The following is a 27576-nucleotide window of genomic DNA, read 5'->3' on the forward strand; positions in this document are numbered from 1 at the left end:
CCTGTACCACACGGTTCCACATCACACACACACACACACACACACACAACCCTTTCAGACCCACGGACTGAGTGAATGGTCTGAGGTCGTTAAAGGGACGGAGCAGTGTCTTTAGTGGGTATGATGTGGTGAGTGTTATGACATGGTAAAGGGTATGATGTGGTGGGTGTTATGACGTGAGTGTTATGATGTGTTGAATGGTATGTTGCGGTGAGTGTTATGATGTGGTGAATGGTATGATGTGGTGGGTGTTATGACTTGGTGAGTGTTATGATGTGGTGAGTATTATGACGTGGTGAATGGTATGATGTGGTAAGTGTTATGATGTGGTGAATGGTATGACGTGAGTATTATGACATGGTGAATGGTATGATGTGGTGGGTGTTATGATGTAGTGAGTGTTATGATGTGAATGGTATGATGTGGTGGGTGTTATAACGTGGTGAATGGTATAAAGTGAGAGTTATGATGTGGTGAATGGTACGACGTGAGTGTTATGACGTGGTGAAGTGTATGATGTGGTGGGTGTTATAACGTGGTGAATGGTATAAAGTGAGAGTTATGATGTGGTGAATGGTACGACGTGAGTGTTATGACGTGGTGAATGGTATGGTGTGAGTGTTATGACTTGGTGAAGTGTATGATGTGGTAGGTGTTATAACGTGAATGGTATGACATGAGTTTTATGACATGGTGAATGGTATGATGCGGTGGGTGTTATGATGTGGTGAGTGTTATGACGTGGTGAATGGTATGATGCGGTGGGTGTTATGACGTGGTGAATGGTATGGCGTGAGTGTTATGACATGGTGAATGGTATGATGCGGTGGGTGTTATGACGTGGTGAATGGTATGATGCGGTGGGTGTTATGACGTGAGTGTTATAACATGGTGAATGGTATGATGTGGTGAGTGTTATGACGTGGTAAATGAGCCTTGAACAGAAAGTCACAAGGAAGCGGAAGGTCAGAAACGGTTCCTGGAAAAGTGAGAGCGGTGTGGGGCTGTACTCTGAGTCTCTCAGGTGCTGGTTAATGATTAGTTTTGGGCGAGGCTCCAGAGAGAGAACTGTCCCTCTCTCTCTCTCTCTCACTCTCTCTCTGTTACCCAAACACACACACACACACACACACACACACACACACACACACTCACAGGTCTGTGATGCACAGAAATTGACCAAAAACTGGATGAAATCTCGTACGATTTGACAATAAATGCTGTGTTTCTGGCGCCCTCCTGTGGCGAGCAGCAGAAACCATTTATAATCGCTGTTCATGTGGAGTCTACAACAACCACGAATTTCCCACTACAGCTTTCATGCCACCGTCAAACACCACTTCCACCTTAAAAAAAACCTCCTGTACACAGACAAGGACTTATGGTGCCACAATGTAACTGCTAAAATTTAAGGTGGAACAGTAAATTACAATTAGGAGCATAGGTGGCAGAGGTGGCTGGACCATTTAAGGTGGAACAGACAAATCCATTAAAAAGGAGGCTCAATAATTAATGTTGATTTTATTTATCATCAATTTTTATATTTGGTTTCAATTATGTGCATCACTAACACACACACACACACACACGCACACACACCTTTTTTGCAAGGTACAGTCTCTTTTTTTCATTTGGACACCGGAGTGTTAGAGAAATAGGGGAATGGGGGAGAGAGAGAGAGAGAAAGAGAGAGAAAGAGAGAGAGAGAGAGAGAGGGGGGGGTTAATGCTGAGCTCGATCGTAATTCTTCACCATCCTCTTGATGTGGAAGAGTTTGTGGCGAAGGTGGCGACACTGCAGCTTTTTCTCCTGATATTCAGGCATCTGGAAAAGAACAGAACGAGAAAAAGAGAAAGAGAAAGAGGGAGTGAGGCGCCAAGACGTTTCCGTTAGCAACAGACTCAGTGTCTCAGCACGAGGAGAAAAACCCTGTCTCTCTGTCTGTGAGCGTCTCCTCCACGGCCACAGACAGGGGGCGAGAGTCCGGAGAGAGCTCTGCTTTTATTACTGTCCTCTTTAAAAACACAGTGTAACGTCACAGCGTAACACACTCAGAGCTAACTCCAAACAGCACACTGTTCATCTGCACTCTTTACCAAACACTCTCTGCTATGGACTGCATTTATTTACCAATGCTTTAATATGACTCTAAATACAGTGGATAATAATAATAATAATCATAATTATCATCATCAACATTTTTACTGTCAAAGCACATTTCTGAATTAAAAATTCCCCCTTAAACAATGCAGCAGAACCCCACCGTGATCCTGAACTGGAAAAGCTACAGATAATGAATGAGTTAATGTTATTTTTTGGTGGCTGTGGTGAGGGAACGCAGGTGGTGGGCCCATGTAAGACCAGTGGTGACAGGTAAGTTCATTCATTCATTCATGGTCTGTAACCCGGAGGAAACACACACAGACACGGGGAGAACACACCACACTCCTCACAGACAGTCACCCGGAGGAAACCCATGCAGACACAGGGAGAACACACCACACTCCTCACAGACAGTCACCCGGAGGAAACCCATGCAGACACAGGGAGAACACACCACATTCCTCACAGACAGTCACCCGGAGGAAACCCACGCAGACACAGGGAGAACACACCACACTCCTCATAGACAGTCACCCAGAGAAAACCCATGCAGGCACAGGGAGAACACACCACACTCCTCACAGACAGTGACCCAGGGGAAACCCATGCAGACACAGGGAGAGCACACAACACTCCTCACAGACAGTCACCCGGAGGAAACCCACGCAGACACAGAGAGAACACACCACACTTCTCACAGACAGTCACCCGGAGGAAACCCATGCAGACACAGAGAGAACACACCACACTCCTCACAGACAGTCACCCGGAGGAAACCCATGCAGACACAGGGAGAACACACCACATTCCTCACAGACAGTCACCCGGAGGAAACCCACGCAGACACAGGGAGAACACACCACACTCCTCACAGACAGTCACCCGGAGGAAACCCACGCAGACACAGGGAGAACACACCACACTCCTCACAGACTGTGACCCAGGGGAAACCCACGCAGACACGGAGAACACAGCAGACTCCTCACAGACAGTCACCCGGAGGAAACCCACGCAGACACAGGGAGAACACACCACACTCCTCATAGACAGTCACCCAGAGAAAACCCATGCAGGCACAGGGAGAACACACCACACTCCTCACAGACAGTGACCCAGGGGAAACCCATGCAGACACAGGGAGAGCACACAACACTCCTCACAGACAGTCACCCGGAGGAAACCCACGCAGACACAGAGAGAACACACCACACTTCTCACAGACAGTCACCCGGAGGAAACCCACGCAGACACAGAGAGAACACACCACACTCCTCACAGACAGTCACCCGGAGGAAACCCATGCAGACACAGAGAGAACACACCACACTCCTCACAGACAGTCACCCGGAGGAAACCCATGCAGACACAGGGAGAACACACCACATTCCTCACAGACAGTCACCCGGAGGAAACCCACGCAGACACAGGGAGAACACACCACACTCCTCACAGACAGTCACCCGGAGGAAACCCACGCAGACACAGGGAGAACACACCACACTCCTCACAGACAATCACCCGGAGCAGTACTACAACCCACAACCACAGCCTGACAGGTCTCTCTCCAGAAATGTAAGTCCGTGCGCCGTGGATGCAGACCGCAGACTGTGATTGGTCAGTAGACGTAGGGAAATTGTTGAAGTTGAACTGAAGAAGTACAGGAACATGAGCTCGTCTCCTCCACACACAGAGACACAGACATCAGCACATTCACAGCCAGAGATCTCCTCAGACACGGGGCGGACGTCAGGGACCAATCAAAATGAAGAACAAAGGAAAAATATCCGGGGAAAAATAACTCAATGAGAAGTGGGTAAAACGTGCCGCTTTGTATTTGTTACTTTCCTGGTGCCTAGTATTAACTGCTCTGTCCCAAACAGCTCTCTCCTCCCTACATAGTGCACTTTAAAGATCAGCCCCTAGTGGGGTGGAGGTGTAACTTCAGAGTGACGCAGACACTAGCGCAGGAGAAAGGCTCTGTGTCGAGTCAATGCTGAAGTGTAAATTGCCTTAAGGATCACGTGAAGGGTGAAAACAGCAAAACAACAACAAACACATGGCGCATTAACCGGACCATTCTGAACTCTTTAACACCCTGACGATTAGTGTTTAATAATATTATTGTTAATTATTCGCAGAGAGATAGAGTTGTGTGTGAGCGCTCACCCTCTTCAGGTCTTTGAGGCGGTTAAACTCCTCGGCCACAGCCTGCAACACAAACACAACCAAAGCCTTTAGAAACAGGTTATACACCTGACATCAGAGACCCTGAGAGCGCCCCCCAGAGGTGGACTCTGATTCAGCACAGGAAATGTGCCCCCCCCCAGTGTCAAACACACCCCCACACCCTGGTTTAAAGGCTATTTCTGCACCCGGGCTCCCCCTGCAGTTGCAGAGTGTAATTCATTTGTACAGCACTGTCCTAAAATTAAGGGAAATGTGTGGTTTCCTACCCTCACATACTGTACTGTTGTGCTATGTAAGAACAGTTACATAGTACAATTTCTGAAGTCCTGAGCTCAGAGTAACAAAGACAGAGACTCTGTTCTCCCCGTTACAGCTCAGTGGTTGTGAATCTGGAGTTTTAAGGTAAAAATACTACTTAGATCTGCTTTAATGTTTCTAAGCTCTAAGAGTTAGCCACTACACTGACACCTAGTGGTTTAGATGTATGTCATTCATGTGGATTCTTCATCACTTCATAAGCACTCAGCACTTTACAAAAGCAATGAAGGAATAATAAAAAAATAATCTTAGTGAACACAGTTTTTTTCTGTTTATGGTAAAAATTACTGAGCACACCTTTAATCCCACTGTGTGTGTGTGTGTGTGTATACAGGTCACTGGCCTGGTATTTGCTGGTCCCATCATCCAGAGTGTCCAGCTCTCTGTTAAGCTTGTTTATCTCGTCGTTGATGTCGTCCATTTCTGCGCAGAGCTGTTTGTATCTCCTCAGATCAGAGTCGAACTCTCGCTTGTACTCCTGCCTCTGAGCGTCCGACACGATCTCGGGGTACAGTCTTAGGACGAGAGAGACACAGGATATTTACTTACTGTCCTCTCTCATTCATTCATTACTTCACTCAACACCTGTAAGGACTTTCTCCTGATCACAGCCCCCCTCAGAAAACACCAGTGACTCAGTGACTCCAGCCCCTGTTCACAGTAGCCCTATTCCACCTAAAGGACTTTGGTTCTGAAACTGGTTCCATCCAGGATTCTTTGAATCAGTGAACCCCTACCCCCCAGTGCACAAGTGGGGGGACCTGTGGGGCGGTGTCTGAATTCAGCTCCAGAGCCAGAGATAAAGGGATGGAGTCAGGACAGAGTCATGGTTAATCCACTGTTTACAGCGCGGTCAGATCACAGTGAGATATGATACAAATGTGGAAATGTTGCAGAGCTCTGTGACGCAGGGGGGCAGTGGAGCACAGAGACTTTTCCTGCAGTGAGAGGAACACATGCCTGAGGAACAGCTGTCCACACACTTCTGGACACAGAGTGTTTCCTCCTGGTACAGTGGGGGATGTGGGAGGAAGAAATTTAAGGCGGCACAGACGCTGCCTCCTCAGTGCTGCCTTAAATTTCTTCCTGTTCAGGACATTATTGTTTATCCAGACATTCCCTCTGCACGAGAACACTCAGAGAACAGGAAAACAGCTGCTACACACACATTACCCTTTATATATACACACACACACACTACCCTATGTATATAAACACACATACTACACTATAGACACACACACACACTACACTACACACACACTACCCTATGTATACACACACAAACATACATACACACACACTACCCTTTATCCTTTGTATAACACACATTCACACACAATACACTATACACACACTATTCATCACTTCTATTCATACTAACAAACCAACAACACTACAACACCATATACACAATACAAACAACACTACAACATAAACATACAGCAACACAGCAATAAAACAACAACAACAACAACATAACCAATATTAACAATACAACAATAACCCTACAACAACATAAACATTGGTCATAACACACCACCACCACCACAACAACATGTGGAGCGCTAAACAATAACAATCGATTTTATAACTGCAAATATTGTGGAAACAGAAATAAGTAATAGATACATTTCTCATGGAGATCAGCATAAACATACCCACAAAGACGAGATAAAAGAAGAACAGTACATCACACACACACACACACACACACATACACACACACACACACAATGGCCGAATGACCTAATTTCAGTCCATTATGAAAGTATGCGCTGCATTCTTGAGGAGATTACAGTAGGGTCAGTGAAGCTGAAACAACCACAGAGAGAAAAATCACTTTAACACAAAGTAACTACAATTTATAGGTGATTTGATTCAAACCTGACATCCCTCACACACTTAAAATATTACAGAGAGACTCTGGCGCACAGAGAATATTACAGAAAGACTCTGGAGCACAGAGAATATTACAGAGAGACTCTGGCGCACAGAGAATATTACAGAAAGACTCTGGAGCACAGATAATATTACAGAAAGACTCTGGATCACAGAGAATATTATAGAGAGACTGTGAAGCACAGAGAATATTACAGACAGACTGGAGCACAGAGAATATTACAGAGAGACTCTGGATCACAGAGAATATTGCAGAGAGACTCTGGAGCACAGAGAATATTACAGAAAGACTCTGGAGCGCGGAGAATATTACAGAGTGACTCTGGAGCACGGAGAATATTACAGAAAGTCTCTGGAGCGCAGAGAATATTACAGAGAGACTCTGGAGCACAGAGAATATTACAGGGAGACTCTGGAGCACAGAGAATATTACAGGGCAACTCCGGAGCACAGGGAATATTACAGAAAGATTCTGGAGCACAGAGAATATTACAGAAAGACTCTGGAGCACAGAGAATATTACAGAGTGACTCTGGAGCGCGGAGAATATTACAGAAAGTCTCTGGAGCACGGAGAATATTACAGAGAGACTCTGGAGCACAGAGAATATTACAGAGAGACTCTGGAGCACAGAGAATATTACAGCGCGACTCCGGAGCACAGGGAATATTACAGAAAGATTCTGGAGCACAGAAAATATTACAGGGAGACTCTGAGCACAGTGAATATTACAGAAAGACTCCGGAGCACAGGGAATATTACAGAAAGACACCGGAGCACAGAAAATATTACAGAAAGACTCTGGAGCACAGAGAATATTATAGAGTGACTCTGGAGCACAGAGAACATTACAGAAAGACTCTGGAGCACAGAGAATATTACAGAAAGACTGGAGCACAGAGAATATTACAGAAAGACTGGAGCACAGAGAATATTACAGAAAGACTGGAGCACAGAGAATATTACAGAAAGACTGGAGCACAGAGAATATTACTGAAAGACTGGAGCACAGAGAATATTACAGAAAGACTGGAGCACAGAGAATATTACAGAAAGACTCTGGAGCACAGAGAATATTACAGAGTGACTCTGGAGCACAGAGAATATTACTGAAAGACTCTGGAGCACAGAGAATATTACAGAAAGACTGGAGCACAGAGAATATTACAGAAAGACTGGAGCACAGAGAATATTACAGAAAGACTCTGGAGCACAGAGAATATTATAGAGTGACTCTGGAGCACAGAGAATATTACTGAAAGACTCTGGAGCACAGAGAATATTACAGAAAGACTGGAGCACAGAGAATATTACAGAAAGACTCTGGAGCACAGAGAATATTACAGAGTGACTCTGGAGCACAGAGAATATTACTGAAAGACTCGAGCACAGAGAATATTACAGAAAGACTGGAGCACAGAGAATATTACAGAAAGACTCTGGAGCACAGAGAATTTTACAGAAAGACTGGAGCACAGAGAATATTACAGAAAGACTGGAGCACAGAGAATATTACTGAAAGACTGGAGCACAGAGAATATTACAGAAAGACTGGAGCACAGAGAATATTACAGAAAGACTGGAGCACAGAGAATATTACAGAAAGACTCTGGAGCACAGAGAATATTACAGAGTGACTCTGGAGCACAGAGAATATTACTGAAAGACTCTGGAGCACAGAGAATATTACAGAAAGACTGGAGCACAGAGAATATTACAGAAAGACTGGAGCACAGAGAATATTACAGAAAGACTCTGGAGCACAGAGAATATTACAGAGTGACTCTGGAGCACAGAGAATATTACTGAAAGACTCTGGAGCACAGAGAATATTACAGAAAGACTGGAGCACAGAGAATATTACAGAAAGACTGGAGTACAGAGAATATTACAGAAAGACTCTGGAGCACAGAGAATATTACAGAGTGACTCTGGAGCACAGAGAATATTACTGAAAGACTCTGGAGCACAGAGAATATTACAGAAAGACTCTGGAGCGCTGAGAATATTACTGAAAGACTCTGGAGCACAGAGAATATTACAGAAAGACTCTGGAGCACTGAGAATATTACAGAGAGACTCTGGAGCACAGAGAATGTTACAGAAGGTTATTGGAGAAGCTGCAGTAGTGTTGAGCAGTGCAGGGTGGCGCCAGTGCCCCGGTGGACTCACCTGATCCAGTGTTCCTGGTCCAGGTCGTTAGCCGTTTCTCCACCGGTGGTGTACTCCGTCTCATACTGAGATTCATCCAACTCCGGATTCCTCCTTCGTCTTTTTCCTCGGTTTGCCGACGGTTTCCTCACTCCGTCCGTCCGGTCTGAAGGGCTGGAGCTAGCGCCACCTACTGGATACTCCGGCTCATACGCACGACTCAAGAACCGCTCAGAATAACTGTAGAGAGAGACAACCAACTACACCAGGACTTCTCTGAGAAGGGCACTGCAGACAGAGCCCATAGACATTTTAAGGTGCTTCATTTAAGGTGGTATGGAAGCTGTGAATAAGAATTCAGAATGTAACGGCTGCGTTTTTGAAAATGGAATGGAAACTTGAAAACAATTCCAGAAAGTGAACGATTCATTATTTAAGGTGGAAAAGAAAATTTGCTGAAGAATCCAAAATGTAACTGCTGTACCGTTTTAAGGTGGAATGGAAAATTAGACAAAATGCCAGAATGTAAGTGTTTCATCATTTAAGGTGAAAAGGAGACTTTGAGGAATAATTCTGAACATAACTGTGCATCCATTTAAGGTGGAATGGTTTATCTGAATAAGAATCCTGAACATTGGCACTACTTGGAACAAAGCGTACTGGACACTCCTAATTTAAGGCGGAGTGGAAAATCTGGATAAGAGTTAAAGTGAGATTATGTTAAAGTTTCCTATGAAAGAGTGGATGTGTGTGTGTGAATATTTTGACATGGGGCTATGTTTCCGTCTGTCCAGAGTTGTAACTGGTGCACACAGAGATGACAGGGTTTAGTGAAGTGTGTCTGTTAGTGTGAGATATCTTTGAGAAAAACAGCCCCCACGCACAAGACAAGTCGAGACAGTGGTGAAGGTCAGTGAGACTCAGAGTGAACTGGAGCCGAGAGCAGCTCAGAAGAACCAACTCTGTTCAAAACAACATTTAGCACCAGCTTTGACACTTTTCTGGGAGGGGGCGGGGGTCACGCCTGAAGCCCCCCATGGTTAAAGAGTAAGAGGGTGGGGTTCCTCATGAGAGGGTGTGGATTTGGAGAGGTTTAAGTGTAGTGCACCGGGTACTGGAGGGAAACTCACGCTGGGGGGTTGTAGGGGTCACTGCTGAAGCCCCCTGGACTCTTCGGTGGGAGGGAGCTCACACTCTGAGACTGAGACTTGTTCAGGGGCGGAGCTCCTTTCTCAGAAAACATCACGGACGGCTCATGAACGCTCTGACCATCCTCCATGTTATTGACCTGAAAAATAATAAAACTTCATTACTCCGTCTCCACCAGAAATTATTCACTATCCACTATGAATCTATTCAGGAACTACAGTGAATTATTCAGTAACTAAAATTAGAATCTAGAAACTAGATTTTAATTAGAATTAGAATTAAAATCTGAATCATTTAATACTTCCAAGTGTGTTTCACATACAAAGACTTTGTCTCGGTGAGTGCATGTGTAAAATATGAAGTGTAAAATATTAAACAGACCAAATAAACATACCAAAAACCTATATGAGCCCATAATTATAAAATAGAAAAAAAGAAAAATGAGAATGTGTCAGAAGTCCACCACCATCTCCTTTATTTAGTTATTATTTAATTATTCAGTAATTGCAGTAAAATCATTATCTGTAGCCCTTATCCAGTTCAGGGCGGCGGTGGGTACGTAGCCTACCCGGAATCACTGGGCGCAAGGTGGGACCACACCCTGGAAGGGGCGCCAGTCCTTAACAGGGCAACACACACTCACACACTCACACTTATGGATACTTTTGAGTCTCCAATCCACCTACCAACGTGTGTTTTTGGAGCGTGGGAGGAAACCGGAGCACCCGGAGGAAACCCATGCAGACACAGAGAGAACACACCACACTCCTCACAGACAGTCATCGGAGGAAACCCACGCAGACACAGAGAGAACACACCACACTCCTCACAGTCAGTCACCCGGAGAAAACCCACGCAGACACAGGGAGAACACACCACACTCCTCACAGACAGTCATCGGAGGAAACCCACGCAGACACGGGGAGAACACACCACACTCCTCACAGACAGTCACCCGGAGGAAACCCACGCAGACACGGGGAGAACACACCACACTCCTCACAGACAGTCACCCAGAGGAAACCCACGCAGACACAGGGAGAAAACACCACACTCCTCACAGACAGTCACCCGGAGGAAACCCACACAGACACAGGGAGAACACACCACACTCCTCACAGACAGTCACCCGGAGGAAACCCACGCAGACACAGGGAGAACACACCACACTCCTCACAGACAGTCACCCAGAGGAAACCCACGCAGGCACAGGGAGAACACACCACACTCCTCACAGACAGTCACCCAGAGGAAACCCACGCAGGCACAGGGAGAACACACCACACTCCTCACAGACAGTCACCCAGAGGAAACCCACGCAGGCACAGGGAGAACACACCACACTCCTCACAGACAGTCAGCGGAGGAAACCCACACATAAATAATTCAGGATCTAATATAAATTATTAAGTATGTGTTATGATTGTATTCAGTGAATACACTTTTTGTTGTAAAAGTACAGTGCCTTGTTAAAGGGAAATGTCCCAAAACAGTTTCCTCTCCCTGTGTTTGTTATTCTTTCAGAAGCCAGAGCTTGAGTCTGTGAGTTTCACCAAAGTTTTACACAATTAAACAATTCACAACTAAATCTTCCTCCTCCTCTGACAAACGTCTCCAAAACTCTTTTGTGTGTTTTCTCTGCGTGACGTCTGTTTTTTGTCCAAACAGAAACTCTAAAGGCTTCCTCCTTCCGTCTCGCGCTCGGCGCAGGAAGAGCTCTCCATAGAGAGGGACAAAGGGACACGTCTCTGGACTTTTCCTGCATTCGCAAGAGGACTGAGGGTCAGGGACACATCCCAGAAGCACAGCCTGGTTATTAATTTCCAACACACACAAACAAACAGCTGTAAACAAGCTGAGGGTTTAGAGGAAGAGTTCATCAACAGGACGGAGACTTCCTGCTCCGCCCCAGAGCCCAGCGCACTGTACCTTCACCTGCAGCCACCAGGCCAACCATGTTACCCTGCTACAGGAGTTTACATCCCAGCAGTCAGCCCCACACACGCCTCGCATACAGCTGCCCTTCTGGTTCTGTTGCTCTGCATATTTTGCCCCCTTTCCCCCTGTTCCTCAGTGCTCAGGACCCCCACAGAGCAGGTGTGATGTGGTGGTGGATCATTCTCAGCGCTGCAGTGACACTGACGTGGTGGTGGTGTGTTAGTGTGTGTTGTGCTGGTGTAGAGTGGATCAGACACAGCAGTGCTGCTGGAGTTTTTAAACCCCTCAGTGTCTGGACTGAGAAAAGTCCACCGACCAAAAACATCCAGCCGACAGCGTCCTGTGTCACTGATGAAGGACTAGAGGACGAGCGACACACACTGTGCAGCGACAGATGAGCTACTGTCTCTGACTTTACATCTACAGTGTGTGCGTGTTACAGAGAGTGTGTGGAGTGTTATTATCTGAATGCTGTAATCAGCAGCTAGAGGTCTCAGTCTGAGAAACAAAAGGGTGTGGAGGAGGTCAGGGAGATATCAGCAGTTTATACACCTCCAACTCCAGAAGATCTCCTACACACATAGAGTGTTTAACCAAGTGTGTTACACAGTTTTTAAGGGTGTAATGGAGAGTGTTTAAGGGTGTAATGGAGAGTGTTTAAGGGTGTAATGGAGAGTGTTTAAGGGTGTAACTGAGAGTGTTTAAGGGTGTAACAGAGAGTGTTTAAGGGTGTAATGGTGAGTGTTTAAGGGTATAACTGAGTGTTTAAGGGTGTAATGGAGAGTGTTTAAGGGTGTAACAGAGAGTGTTTAAGGGTGTAATGGAGAGTGTTTAAGGGTATAACTGAGAGTGTTTAAGGGTGTAATGGAGAGCGTTTAAGGGTGTAATGGCGAGTGTTTAAGGGTGTAATGGCGAGTGTTTAAGGGTGTAACAGAGAGTGTTTAAGGGTGTAACACAGAGTTTTTAAGGGTGTAACAGAGAGTGTTTAAGGGTGTAATGGTGAGTGTTTAAGGGTGTAATGGCAAGTGTTTAAGGGTGTAACAGAAAGTGTTTAAGGGTGTAACACAGAGTTTTTAAGGGTGTAACAGAGAGTGTTTAAGGGTGTAATGGTGAGTGTTTAAGGATGTAACAGAGAGTGTTTAAGGGTGTAATGGTGAGTGTTTAAGGGTGTAATGGAGAGTGTTTAAGGGTGTAACTGAGAGTGTTTAAGGGTGTAATGGAGAGTGTTTAAGGGTGTAACAGAGAGTATTTAAGGGTGTAATGGAGAGTGTTTAGGGGTGTAACAGAGAGTGTTTAAAGGTGTAATGGCAAGTGTTTAAGGGTGTAATGGTGAGTGTTTAAGGGTGTAATGGCGAGTGTTTAAGGGTGTAACTGATAGTGTTTAAGGGTGTAATGGAGAGTGTTTAAGGGTGTAACAGAGAGTATTTAAGGGTGTAATGGAGAGTGTTTAGGGGTGTAACAGAGAGTGTTTAGGGGTGTAATGGAGAGTGTTTAAGGGTGTAATGGCGAGTGTTTAAGGGTGTAACAGAGAGTGTTTAAGGGTGTAACAGAGAGTGTTTAAGGGTGTAATGGCGAGTGTTTAAGGGTGTAACAGAGAGTGTTTAAGGGTGTAATGGCGAGTGTTTAAGGGTGTAACAGAGAGTGTTTAAGGGTGTAATGGCGAGTGTTTAAGGGTGTAATGAAGAGTGTTAAAGGGTGTAACAGAGTGTTTAAGGGTGTAATGGCAAGTGTTTAAGGGTGTAACAGAGAGTGTTTAAGGGTGTAATGGCGAGTGTTTAAGGGTGTAATGGAGAGTGTTTAAGGGTGTAATGGTGAGTGTTTAAGGGTGTAATGGAGAGTGTTTAAGGGTGTAATGGAGAGTGTTTAAGGGTGTAACAGAGAGTGTTTAAGGGTGTAATGGCGAGTGTTTAAGGGTGTAATGGCGAGTGTTTAAGGGTGTAATGGTGAGTGTTTAAGGGTGTAACAGAGAGTGTTTAAGGGTGTAATGGCGAGTGTTTAAGGGTGTAATGAAGAGTGTTAAAGGGTGTTTAAGGGTGTAACAGAGAGTGTTTAAGGGTGTAATGGCGAGTGTTTAAGGGTGTAATGGCGAGTGTTTAAGGGTGTAATGGTGAGTGTTTAAGGGTGTAACAGAGAGTGTTTAAGGGTGTAATGGCGAGTGTTTAAGGGTGTAATGAAGAGTGTTAAAGGGTGTAACAGAGTGTTTAAGGGTGTAATGGCAAGTGTTTAAGGGTGTAACAGAGAGTGTTTAAGGGTGTAATGGCGAGTGTTTAAGGGTGTAATGGAGAGTGTTTAAGGGTGTAATGGTGAGTGTTTAAGGGTGTAATGGAGAGTGTTTAAGGGTGTAATGGAGAGTGTTTAAGGGTGTAACAGAGAGTGTTTAAGGGTGTAATGGCGAGTGTTTAAGGGTGTAATGGAGAGTGTTTAAGGGTGTAACAGAGAGTGTTTAAGGGTGTAATGGCGAGTGTTTAAGGGTGTAATGGCGAGTGTTTAAGGGTGTAAAGGAGAGTGTTTAAGGGTGTAAAGGAGAGTGTTTAAGGGTGTAATGGCGAGTGTTTAAGGGTGTAATGGCGAGTGTTTAAGGGTGTAACAGAGAGTGTTTAAGGGTGTAAAGGAGAGTGTTTAAGGGTGTAATGGAGAGTGTTTAAGGGTGTAACAGAGAGTGTTTAAGGGTGTAATGGCGAGTGTTTAAGGGTGTAATGGCGAGTGTTTAAGGGTGTAAAGGAGAGTGTTTAAGGGTGTAAAGGAGAGTGTTTAAGGGTGTAATGGCGAGTGTTTAAGGGTGTAATGGCGAGTGTTTAAGGGTGTAACAGAGAGTGTTTAAGGGTGTAAAGGAGAGTGTTTAAGGGTGTAATGGCGAGTGTTTAAGGGTGTAACAGAGAGTGTTTAAGGTTGTTGCATGTATAAGGTGTGTGTGTGTGTGTGTGTTTGTTTTGTTTGTAAGGTGTGTCTTTCAGCTAACAAAGCCAGGGATTAATTTCACACTTACAGTGTTCATCTGACTCTACCTCAGCCACGCCCATTCTGGCCTCTGGTATGTGTGTGTGTGTGGATGTGTGTGTGAGTGTGTGTGTGTGTGTGTGTAGGGGGGGGGGGTTGTGAGTGGGGGTATGTGTGTGTGAGTGTGTGGAGAATGACCATGCAGAAATTCCTTCAGCAATATCTCTGTATGAAGCACAGACAGTAAAATAAACAGACAGATAAAAAGACAGAGAGAGAGAGAGAGAGAGAGAGAGAGAAAGAGAGAGAGAGAGAGAGAAAGAGAGAGAGAGAGAGAGAGAGAGAGAGAAAGCCAGAAAGAGACAGAGTGAGAGACAGTGAGAGAAAGAGATCGATAGAGAGAGAGAGAGAGAGAGAGAGAGAGAGAGAGAGAGAGACAGAGAGAGAGAGAGATGTGGTGGGGGGGCGCTTAAGTCTCGTGATGTTTTCTCTCTGTTGGAGATCAGAGTTGTATCTCTGTGTTTCATGTAAAACCCTCTCTGTCTGTATTTATTACAAATTCCTGCCTGAGCTCCTCAGAGTGGGCGGGAGGTGGGGGCGGGGTGTGTGAGGGGTGCTGTTGGGCGCACTAAGCCTCGCTGCTGGCCCTGAACACTCCCAAATACCCCCCCCCCCCCCCCCCCCACCTGCACGAGATAGCAGTTCAGAGAGAGACACAGAGGTTCTACACAACGCACTCATGACCAGCCTTATGACCATGCTCTCCGCATCAGCCCTGGGAACCTGCAGCACCAGCTCAAAGAGAAACACCTGGTACAGGTACACACACACACACACACTGACTCAGTTTTACACAGCACATTCTCTGTTCTCTCTCTCTCTCTGGTTAATGATCAATGTTGGTGAAACTTGTGAATAAACACTCAGTATCAGTGTTGTGTTTCTCAGTCACATGACCCTTAAGGGTGTGTTTCTGACCAGAGTGACCATTACTTACACACACACACACACAAAGAGAGAGAGAGAGAGAGAGAGAGAGAGAGAGAGAGAGAGAGAGAGAAGAGATATGACTGAACACATAGGGCCAGGAAAACACACCTAATACTCTAGCGTTAATAACTTATCGTTATTTATAACAACAAAGTTAATTCTTTGTGAATACAATTTTGCAGGTGTGTAGTAGACGTTACACTAAACTAGACACCACTCCACTCCACACAATATGCCCTCACACTGCAGTGATTTACTGGGAGTTTATTATCACTCAGCTTCCCAAAGCAATGGCCTTAACACTGCAGTGTGACGGGGCACAGCACTCTGAACTGAACTGGGTTCAGTCCAGGAGCCGCAAATATATATATGTACAGGGTGGGCCATTAATATGGATACACCTTAATAAAATGGGAATAGTTCGTGATATTAACTTCCTGTTTGTGGCACATTAGTAAAGGGGAGGTGGGAAACTTTTCAAGATGGGTGGTAACCATGGCGGCCATTTTGAAGTCAGCCATTTTGGATCCAACTTTTGTTTTTTCAATGGGAAGACACATCATGTGACACATCAAACTTATTGGGAAGTTCACAAGAAAAACAATGGTGTGATTGGTTTTAACATAACTTTATTCTTTCATGAGTTATTTACAAGTTTCTGACCACTTATAAAATGTGTTCAAAGTGCTGCCCATTGTGTTGGATTGTCAATGCAACCCTCTTCTCCCACTCTTCACACACTGATAGCATCACCGCAGGAGAAATGCTAGCACAGGCTTCCAGTATCCGTAGTTTCAGGTGCCAATACACTCCTACTCAACACGCTTGGAGGAGAATGATGAGAACAAGAATGTCTAACACCACTTTCATTACTGTCACAGAGAAATACAGACACACTCACAACTCCTTATATGGACATATAAGCCACACCCACAACTCATTATATGGACATACAAGCCACACCCACAACTCATTATATGGACATACAAGCCACACCCACAACTCATTATATGGACATACAAGCCACACCCACAACTCATTATATGGACATACAGGCCACACCCACAACCTATTATATGGACATACAAGCCACACCCACAACCCATTATATGGACATACAGGCCACACCCACAACCACAACTCATTATATGGACATACAAGCCACACCCACAACTCATTATGTGGACATACAGGCCACACCCACAACCTATTATATGGACATACAAGCCACACCCACAACCCATTATATGGACATACAGGCCACACCCACAACCTATTATATGGACATACAAGCCACACCCACAACTCATTATATGGACATACAGGCCACACCCACAACCTATTATATGGACATACAAGCCACACCCACAACCCATTATATGGACATACAGGCCACACCCACAACCTATTATATGAACATACAAGCCACAGCCACAACTCATTATATGGACATACAGGCCACACCCACAACTCCTTATCTGGACATACAGACCACAACTACTTGTATGGACGCTCTGTAGCTCCAGATGTCGTACTGATCCATGCAGCTGTTTGATGACAGAATAAACCCAACATTTCGGGAGCAGTCAGTTTCAGTCGAGACTGAGCTGTCGCACAGATGAAAGCGAGTGTAATCTGACACTGAGGGTAGTTGTTGTTTATGTGGGTCACCTGACGCAGTAAAGCGCACCCCCCACCACCACCCTCCCTCACCATAAACAGGTAATAAACACCTGGAGACACAGATTCATGAACTCATCCAGTCCTCCACCTTTAACCAGTGGCTGATCTGACCTCATTATTCCACTCGGTTTCTCTGGAGTAGTGCCCAGTCTCCAGGACTGTGAGGACTTCACACACCTCATTACAACATTACAACAAAATCAGAAATATAAACACACCCCAGCACACGCCGTAACCCTCGATAATCCTCAGAAATACTCAGGATCATCACCAGGATAATCTCCCAATAAACACCTGAATGAAACCGAAAACCCTACTGTTTTAATCACAACAGTAAACACACAGTGAAAAGGCAAAGGCCCTAAAACAGAACCCAGAGGAACTCCACAGATGTTTAGCTTTGTGATGAATAAATGCATAAAAAATCTGATTTTAATTAAACCAGTGTAAAACCGCCACAGAAGCTTTAAAAACCAAACAGAGGCCTGAAGAAGCAGAACCAGCTCCACAGAGGAACACCTCACACAGTGCGATTTATTACAGAGCAGTCAGTCACTCTCCTTCACCGTATTAAACACCCAGAGAATACACCGTGTGGATGTATCTGAATGTTATTAGCCGTGTTGAGGTGGTAAAGTGTCTGACCCGTCTGCGTCTGAAGGTCTTACCCAGTCCTCTACATCCCTCCCCTCAGGTCCTCGAGCCAGAGGCTCCTCCCAGTAGATGTTGGGTTTTCCATAATGCCAGATTTTGCTCCTGGTTTTAAAGGAGAAGAACGCAGCTACACCCAGAGCAATGACCACCAGGAATCCACACACCATCGCTACAGCCTGGAGAGAGAGAGAGAGAGAGAGAGAGAGAGAGAGAGAGAGAGAGAAGGAGGAAGAGAAACTTTATGTGATTTTTAATTTTAATATTTTTCATTTATGACACATAAGAGAATCAGTGAGGACTGGTGCTCTGTCAGTTATTACAGTCTCAGACAGGGACCATCTCAGTGAGGGACCGTCTCAGTGAGCAACCGTCTCAGTCAGGGATCGTCTCAGTGAGAGACTGTCTCAGTTAAGGACTGTCTCAGTGAGGGACCGTCTCAGTCAGGGACAGTCTCAGTCAGGGAACGTCTCAGTGAGGGAACGTCTCAGTCAGGGACTGTCTCAGTGAGGGACCGTCTCAGTGAGGGACCGTCTCAGTCAGGGACCGTCTCAGTGAGGGATCGTCTCAGTCAAGGACCGTCTCAGTCAGGGACTGTCTCAGTGAGGGACCGTCTCAGTCAAGGACCGTCTCAGTGAGGGACCGTCTCAGTGAGGGACCGTCTCAGTCAGGGACCGTCTCAGTGAGGGACCGTCTCAGTCAGGGATTGTCTCAGTCAGGGACCGTCTCAGTCAGGGACCGTCTCAGTCAGGGAACGTCTCAGTTAGGGAACGTCTCAGTGAGGGATCGTCTCAGTGAGGGACCGTCTCAGTCAGGGACCGTCTCAGTGAGGGACTGTCTTAGTGAGGGACCGTCTCAGTCAGGGACCGTCTCAGTGAGGGACCGTCTCAGTCAGGGACCGTCTCAGTCAGGGAACGTCTCAGTGAGGGACCGTCTCAGTGAGGGACCGTCTAAGTGAGGGACCGTCTAAGTGAGGGACCATCTCAGTGAGGGATCGCCTCAGTGAGGGACCGTCTCAGTCAGGGACCGTCTCAGTCAGGGACCGTCTCAGTGAGGGATCGTCTCAGTGAGGGATCGTCTCAGTGAGGGACTGTCTCAGTGAGGAACTGTCTCACTGGAGAAGGCTGTATTTAGTTGGTTATCATCACTATAATCACACGCTGACGTATGGAGGGATACACTGAGCTGAGTCCAGGTCACGACCTCATGAGGCCGACTGAGAGAACGGAGAGAGTGTGTGAAGCTGTCGTCAAAGCAACAGGGGGCTTATGTGATTTTTAATTTTAATATTTTTCATTTATGACACATAAGAGAATCAGTGAGGACTGGTGCTCTGTCAGTCATTACAGTCTCAGACAGGGACCATCTCAGTGAGGGACCGTCTCAGTGAGCAACCGTCTCAGTCAGGGATCGTCTCAGTGAGAGACTGTCTCAGTTAAGGACTGTCTCAGTGAGGGACCGTCTCAGTCAGGGACAGTCTCAGTGAGGGACCGTCTCAGTCAGGGACCGTCTCAGTGAGGAACCGTCTCAGTCAGGGATTGTCTCAGTCAGGGACCGTCTCAGTCAGGGACCGTCTCAGTCAGGGAACGTCTCAGTGAGGGATCGTCTCAGTGAGCAACCGTCTCAGTCAGGGACCGTCTCAGTGAGGGACCGTCTCAGTTAGGGACCATCTCATTGAGGGATCGTGTCAGTCAGGGACCGTCTCAGTGAGGGATCATCTCAGTGAGGGACCGTCTCAGTCAGGAACCGTCTCAGTCAGGGACCGTCTCAGTGAGGGACTGTCTTAGTGAGGGACCGTCTCAGTCAGGGACCGTCTCAGTGAGGGACCGTCTCAGTGAGGGACCGTCTCAGTCAGGGACCGTCTCAGTGAGGGACCGTCTCAGTCAGGGATTGTCTCAGTCAGGGAACGTCTCAGTCAGGGACTGTCTCAGTGAGGGACCGTCTCAGTGAGGGACCGTCTAAGTGAGGGACCGCCTCAGTGAGGGACCGTCTCAGTCAGGGACCGTCTCAGTGAGGGATCGTCTCAGTCAGGGACCGTCTCAGTGAGGGACCGTCTCAGTCAGGGACCGTCTCAGTGAGGGATCGTCTCAGTGAGGGACTGTCTCAGTGAGGGACCGTCTCAGTGAGGGACTGTCTCAGTGAGGGACCGTCTCAGTGAGGGACTGTCTCAGTGAGGGACTGTCTCAGTGAGGGATCGTCTCAGTGAGGGATCGTCTCAGTGAGGGACCGTCTCAGTGAGGAACTGTCTCACTGGAGAAGGCTGTATTTAGTTGGTTATCATCACTATAATCACACGCTGACGTACGGAGGGATACACTGAGCTGAGTCCAGGTCACGACCTCATGAAGCCGACTGAGAGAACGGAGAGAGTGTGTGAAGCTGTCGTCAAAGCAACAGGGGGCTACTGTGAAGAGTCTAAAGTATAAAACATAGTCTGCTTTGTTTAACACGTCTCTGTTTACTACATGATTCCATATGTGTTCCTTCATAGTTTTAATGTCTTCCACATTCATTTACAACGTAGAAAATAATAAAAAACTAAGAGAAACCATTGAACGAGACGTGGGGAAATTCAAAGCCTCCGGTCGCTGTTCCACAACAGAGAGGTGTTTTTTACTTTTACAGAATGGTTTTTATTTTAATGGCATCAGTGATGTCAGAGCGACCTGTGTTTATTGACATTAGCGCTGGGGTGTGTTTAGTCTGTGTTGGTGGAAGCAGTTTGACCAATGTCTGATGCGGATGCAGGTAGCTGTTGTTTGTCTGATCTGTTTAAATCTGAATAAATCCACACACAGTCCGTGTCTCGACTGTCTAGATTTTACAAACGTACGGCCTCCGTGGAGCTCACAGATCTCCACTGTGTGTTCTTCACTGATCAGAGACGCTTCTAACCACAGGCTGCACCTGAAGATGAGCTCAGTCTGAGACAGAACGGCTTTATGTCAGCGTTTAATATCACACTGTAAAGTGACTGTACCAGGGAGGGACGGGAGGGCTGTCCTCAGAGTGAACTGCACGGATCTGAACTGATGGAAAACAGTGATTCTCTTGGTTTTAGCTCAGACTACTTTTTTTGTTTTTGCAGTGGAGCACTGAGACTGAAACCCTGACCTACGCTACTCTAAGCTCCCGATCGGAGTTACTGATCATCCCTTACCTCCTGAGGGTCCACGTAGCAGTAGTGGTAGAGGTACTGGTTGTAGAGCGGGAACCCTGCTCCCATCCCCGTGACGCTGTTCCCGTACAGGTTCTGGCACATCATCAGCATGGGGTTGTAGTACATGCTGCTGTAGCTCTGGGCCATGGGGTTGACCCCCACGATGTACACGATGTTTATGATTCCCTGCAGGATCGCCAGGATCACAGAGCACACCAGAACGGCCAGGTAGAACTTCCGGCTCCGCACGGTCCGTGTTTTGGAGAAGCTGGCGACGAAGAAAGCCAGGGCCGCGATGAAGTTGATGGCTGCTATGGCGATCATGGCGGTCTTGGCGGTGTAGGGGGTGGGGTAGTTGTAGTATCCGCCTCCGTAATATCCCAAGCTGCCCCCTCCGTATCCGTAGCTCCCTCCGTATCCATATCCGGAGCCGTATCCCGTCCCGTACCCCAGCCCGGATCCGTACCCCATGCCGGATCCGTATCCCAGCCCATACCCGTACTGCATGTCCCACACCAGAGTGGACGCCACGCAGGCGAAGATCCCCAGACACAGCACCACCACCGTCCCCTCCATGATCTTCACGATCCCCGGGGGCGAGGACCACTTATAGAAGTGCTGAGGGACATCCTCTCCCACGTAGTATGAGCCCTCGGGACCGGGCGGAAAGTCCTCCGGCTCCGTCCGCGCCGGCTGGAAGCTGCCCGGGGATCCGAAACCGTTAGACGGAGGACTGTACATCGGGGGGCTTTCATACGGCTGCTTCTCAAACATCGCTCACTCGCCACGAGACACCTGAGAAACAGAGGAGAGGTCAGACCAGAGCGCTCCTACTGGACCACAACTGTTCAACAGAACCACAACCGGAATCAGACGCACACACACAGACACGCACACACACACACTCACACACAAACACTCACAAACAAACACAAACTCACACACAAACACTCACGCTCACGCACACGCTCACGCGCACGCACACTCACACGCTCACGCGCACGCACACTCACACACAAACGCACTCACACACAAACACTCACGCTCACACACACACACACAGGCTCACGCGCACTCACGCACACACACGCACGCACACACGCACACACGTGCATACACACGTGCATACACACACACACACACACACAGACTTTTCTGAGCTGTTGCAGAGTGTGTCATCCCCCAGTTATAATCAGTCACATATCACTCTGAATAAAAGTGACTTAATAACATTTTCATGTTCCTTTAGTAAAATACAAAAATATTCAGAACATATACGTTTAATTTACATGTGTTAGAATTAAATTAAAACAGGTTTATAATTATACACTCACACACACAGAAGGAGTTTGGTTCAGGTTCCAGTAGCTCACAGTGCAAACAGAATGACATCGTTTCACCCACCCACCCACCCACACACACACACACACACACACACACACACACCTGTAAACTTTGCATTGTGAATAAACAATAAACAACATCACACACTATATCTAAGGAACGTCAGTGTTGAGTTAATAAATATCTCTATAACAGTTTAATAACACACGGTTGGGGGCAGGTCTGACTGCTCTGTTGTCAGTGGGTCACTCATTAACTGCACACTCGCAGCTGTGTCACTGTAGGGCAGAAGTTTGGAGACGCCTGGTCAAAGGTCTGTGTTGTGGGAAAGTGATTGAACCTACCCTGAATCACTGAGGAAATCCACGCGGACACAGGGAGAACACGCCACACTCCTCACAGACAGTCACCCGGAGGAAACCCACGCAGACACAGGGAGAACACACCACACTCCTCACAGACAGTCACCCGGAGGAAACCCACGCAGACACAGGGAGAACACACCACACTTCTCACAGACAGTCACCCGGAGGAAACCCACACAGACACAGGGAGAACACGCCACACTCCTCACAGACAGTCACCCGGAGGAAACCCACACAGACACAGGGAGAACACACCACACTCCTCACAGACAGTCACCCAGAGGAAACCCACGCAGACACAGAGAGAACACACCACACTCCTAACAGACAGTCACCCGGAGGAAACCCACACAGACACAGGGAGAACACGCCACACTCCTCACAGACAGTCACCCGGAGGAAACCCACGCAGACACAGGGAGAACACGCCACACTCCTCACAGACAGTCACCCGGAGGAAAGCCACGCAGACACAGAGAGAACACGCCACACTCCTCACAGACAGTCACCCGGAGGAAACCCACGCAGACACAGAGAGAACACACCACACTCCTCACAGACAGTCACCCGGAGGAAACCCACGCAGACACAGGGAGAACACGCCACACTCCTCACCGACCGGAGCAGGACTCGAACCCACCACTTCCAGGACCCTAGAGCTGTGACAGAGAAACTACCTGCTGCTGCACTGACCTGAGGGTAGCAGCCTGTTGCAGCAGCTCCTGCTCATTTATGAATGTATCTTCTTATTTTTCACGGCAGAGAAATGCCATCTGGAGGTTTTTAGACAATGGAGAGACTCCAAACGCTGAAAAGCACCAACCGAGATGAGGATGTTGCTCTATTCCTGCTCCATAGGGGGGTAACACTGACTTATTTTTGCTGTATCAGTTACATTACTTAAGGTGGAACTGACTCTAAATTCAGGAGAGCGCTAACTGCATGAAAGTAAACACAGAGGGAAAGTGCTACAAAACTAAACAGCTCGAGTTACACATGAGTTTCTGTGGGAATTCCACTGTTCTGTGTGCAATGGAACAGAGCCTGAACTTCATCAGATCCTCACAGCTATGTTCCAGTGTGGAGTGAACACTGATGAATATCCTTCAGTTCAGGAGGAACTCAGGTGTCCACAGACTTTTGGACAATAGTGAACATCGGCAGAGTGTGAGGTAAGAGAAAGAAACAGAATGGAGACGGCAGTACCAGGAAAACACACACACACACACACACACACACACACACACACACACACACACACAGAGAGAGAGTGAGAGAGAGAGAGTGGGAGTGAGGCTGAATCTTTCTTTGTCTGTTATTTAATTATTTATTTATCAGAGAATACACGTCCTTCTCTGTGTCTCCAGAACAACACACCCCACTCTGTTTATTAGAGTCAGGACAGTGGACGTCCTCCTCTAAACTACCCACTGTCCACTGTCCCCCACCGTCTGCTGTCCTCACTTTCTGTGAGGGGCTTTTAGAGGAGGACGTCTGCTTCCATTCACCTCCACTGTCCACTGTTCACTAGACGTTTGATATTTCATTTCCCTGGGTTTATTTCTCTGAAGAGCACTGAAGGCAGTGTGTGTGAACTGTGCTGTAAAAGTAAACTACTCTGTTATTGCATTAATATTAATATAACGCCGTCATATAATTGTTGTTTATTCAGATATTAGTCAGAATCTTTTTTTTTTTTAAAAAGTGACAATAAAACATTTTTTATTTTAATTCGCACACACACTCACACAAACACACACTCACACACACATACACACTCACACAAACACACACTCACACAAACACACACTCACACAAACACACACTCACACAAACACACACTCACACAAACACACACTCACACAAACACACACTCACACAAACACACACTCACACACACATACACACTCACTCACACATACACACTCACTCACACATACACACACTTACACAAACACACACTCACACACACATACACACTCACTCACACACACTCACTGACACGCTCACTCACACACACACACACACACACGTTCACTCACTCATACACATACACACACACGTTCACTCACTCATACACACACACTCACCCACACACACTCACACTGACTCACTCATACACACACACACACTCACTCACACTCAGACACATACTCACACAGACTCACTCACACTCACTCACACAAACACACACTCACACCCACACACACACACTCACTCATTCACTCACACACACACATATGCTCACACACTTGGGTGGAAAGGAAAAGTCAAGGCTGGACTCTGCCTGTGTGTGGTCACCATGGCAACCAGGGGAGAGGAGTGGGGGTGGGGGGACAATGAGTGTGTTTATGGGGGGGGGGGAGAGAGAGAGTGAGAGAGAGAGAGAGAGAGAGAGAGAGAGAGAGGGGTCTTAAGGAAGAAAAAAGCAAAAAAGAGCAAGGTAGGAAGAGCGAAAGACAAAAGAAGACAGTAAAAACAATATCAACTGTGTGTGTGTGTGTGTGTGTGTGTGTGTGAGAGAGAGAGAGAGGGGGGGGGATAACAACAGCTTCTCTGTCTGTTCTGTATGGAGTGGGTAAGGATCAGGTTCAGGTGTGTGTGTTTGTATAAAATCAGACACACACACACACACACTCTCTCTCTCTCTCTCTCTCTCTATCTGTCTGTCTCTCTCTCTCTCTCTCTGAAGTGTGTTGTAAACCAGCGAACACTGAATAACACTGAAATACACACACACTCTCTCTCTCACACACACACACACGCACAAACACACATATAAACTACTGAACACACTCTGTACCTGCCCTATATTTACCTGCTCTCACACAGCGCACGTAACCTGGGTAGGTGTGTGTGTGTGTGTGTGTGTGTGAAAGAGATATTAAATGTATACCTTCCACTTTTGAAAGCCTTTAAATTGACTTATTCCACCTTTAAATCACAATTAACACTTTCCACCTTTAAAACCGGTTTAATTTAATAATTTTATTTATTTCAGGTTTAAATCCCACTGCATTTACAAGTTATTTATTTAAATCTTGTGTCATTTAGTTATTCCACCTTTATCCTTTAAATCTCTCATTTATTCCCTGTTTATTTCTCTGAAGAAGGTAAGGTTTCTGATGAAAACAGTTTGAATCTCATTTAAAAACCTGTCTGAAGTCTAATTTTCCTAAATTCTATTGACATTTGTAATGTATTTCTCTTTAAAGCAGTTTTTACTCTGAGTTTAAAACAGATCTCCATCAAACGAGAAAAAAAAGGTCTTAAAAACCTCCTGATTTTACTGCATTTTTAACTCGAGTAAAGGATAATGGCTCAGATCCAAAGCTGAAGCAGCAACAGAAAGTTTAAACCTTTAAATAAAAACGGCTCTATTTTATAAAAGTGAACACTTTAAAGGTTAAGGTGCTGTTTTTAGTTTAAAACGTCCGTAAACTCGGTGTAAACTCTGTATTTTAAAGTTTAAAAGTGTAAAAAGTGAAGGTGCTGTACCTGCTCCAGAGGAAGGTTCTCAGCAGGTGCAGAATCCACTTCTAGATCAAAGTAAACCTCCTCCCTGCGCCTTTCTCTGCGTTTCAGATTTTAACTCTTAGTTTTTATAAAAAACAAAACTCGAAACGAGTGAAAAACGAGAGAAAATCTGATTGTTTTGTTTAAAGTTTCAGCTGAAAACCCGAAAAACACCAGCTCTGGCTCCAGTCCACCGAACACACACTGCCCTCACTCCACTGGCCCCGCCCCCGCGCTCTCATTGGTCACACTGAAACCCGGGGGAGGGACACGGTGAGAGGCTGTAGTTACACTCATCGCCACCAGACGGCGACAAAACCTCATCTGCACACAACGTCCCGGTAAAGTTTATTTACAAATACCACGAATTTAAAAGAGACAAAATAAAGTAGAAATTATTAGAGATAAGGTGCAGAAAAAAGGCTAATAATTTATATTATTGACTAACGGAAGAAAAAAAGTTTCTTTATGAAGGTTATTTTAGTGAACTCCTGGTACAACTGCTGTTTGTGTAAATTTGTGATTGATGTAATAGATTTTATTAATATTTATGTTTAGTCAGAAAAGCTGTAGAGCTCCAGAGTGCTCAAATCTTTATTTATGTTTTATTTATTGTGGTTAGAATAAAGAAAAATATAAAAGAAAAAACATAATGTAAAAGGTTTTCTATATTTAGAACTTACAAATTAATGAGTTACCTTCACCAGACAGCAGCAGTAGTGTCTCTGTCACAGCTCCAGGGTCCTGCAAGTTGTGGGTTCGAGTCCCGCTCCGGGTGACTGTCTGTGAGGAGTGTGGTGTGTTCTCTCTGTGTCTGTGTGGGTTTCCTCCAGGTGACTGTCTGTGAGGAGTGTGGTGTGTTCTCTCTGTGTCTGTGTGGGTTTCCTCCAGGTGACTGTCTGTGAGGAGTGTGGTGTGTTCTCTCTGTGTCTGTGTGGGTTTCCTCCAGGTGACTGTCTGTGAGGAGTGTGGTGTGTTCTCTCTGTGTCTGTGTGGGTTTCCTCCGGGTGACTGTCTGTGAGGAGTGTGGTGTGTTCTCTCTGTGTCTGTGTGGGTTTCCTCCGGGTGACTGTCTGTGAGGAGTGTGGTGTGTTCTCCCTGTGTCTGTGTGGGTTTCCTCTGGGTGACTGTCTGTGAGGAGTGTGGTGTGTTCTCTCTGTGTCTGCGTGGGTTTCCTCCGGG

At 46.3% G+C, this 27576-nt stretch overlaps 1 protein-coding gene across 2 annotated transcripts; it reads right to left on the bottom strand.

Moving 5' to 3' along the window:
• Window positions 1-1670: 1670 nt before the first annotated feature.
• On the bottom strand, window positions 1671-27101 carry si:ch73-61d6.3 (occludin). Of its 2 annotated transcripts, none has more exons than XM_066644159.1 (8): window positions 27078-27101; window positions 21170-21964; window positions 18027-18188; window positions 9792-9949; window positions 8683-8901; window positions 4952-5123; window positions 4270-4311; window positions 1671-1824 (listed from the first exon to the last, which is right to left on the bottom strand). In XM_066644159.1, exons 2-8 carry the CDS (start codon window positions 21941-21943, stop codon window positions 1723-1725), a joined length of 1629 nt encoding a protein of 542 aa, XP_066500256.1. In that variant the 5' UTR covers window positions 21944-21964; window positions 27078-27101; the 3' UTR covers window positions 1671-1722. The 2 variants fall into 2 exon arrangements, with proteins under 2 accessions (XP_066500256.1, XP_066500255.1); XM_066644158.1 differs by lacking the exon at window positions 27078-27101 and adding an exon at window positions 26377-26584.
• Window positions 27102-27576: the final 475 nt, after the last annotated feature.

The sequence above is a fragment of the Hoplias malabaricus genome, chromosome 14, assembly GCF_029633855.1.
Source record: "Hoplias malabaricus isolate fHopMal1 chromosome 14, fHopMal1.hap1, whole genome shotgun sequence".
Lineage (NCBI taxonomy): Eukaryota > Metazoa > Chordata > Actinopteri > Characiformes > Erythrinidae > Hoplias > Hoplias malabaricus.

Bases quoted from the DNA above. Each gene is read 5' to 3' on its own strand.
- si:ch73-61d6.3 (XM_066644159.1), bottom strand. From the start codon at position 21,943: ATGTTTGAGAAGCAGCCGTATGAAAGCCCCCCGATGTACAGTCCTCCG. The intron at 5,124-8,682 runs GTGAGTCCACCG...TCTCGTCCTAAG, and splicing joins GACCAGGAACACTGGATCAG to ACTGTACCCCGAGATCGTGT. The intron at 4,312-4,951 runs GCCAGTGACCTG...TTTGTGTTGCAG, and splicing joins ATGGGACCAGCAAATACCAG to GCTGTGGCCGAGGAGTTTAA.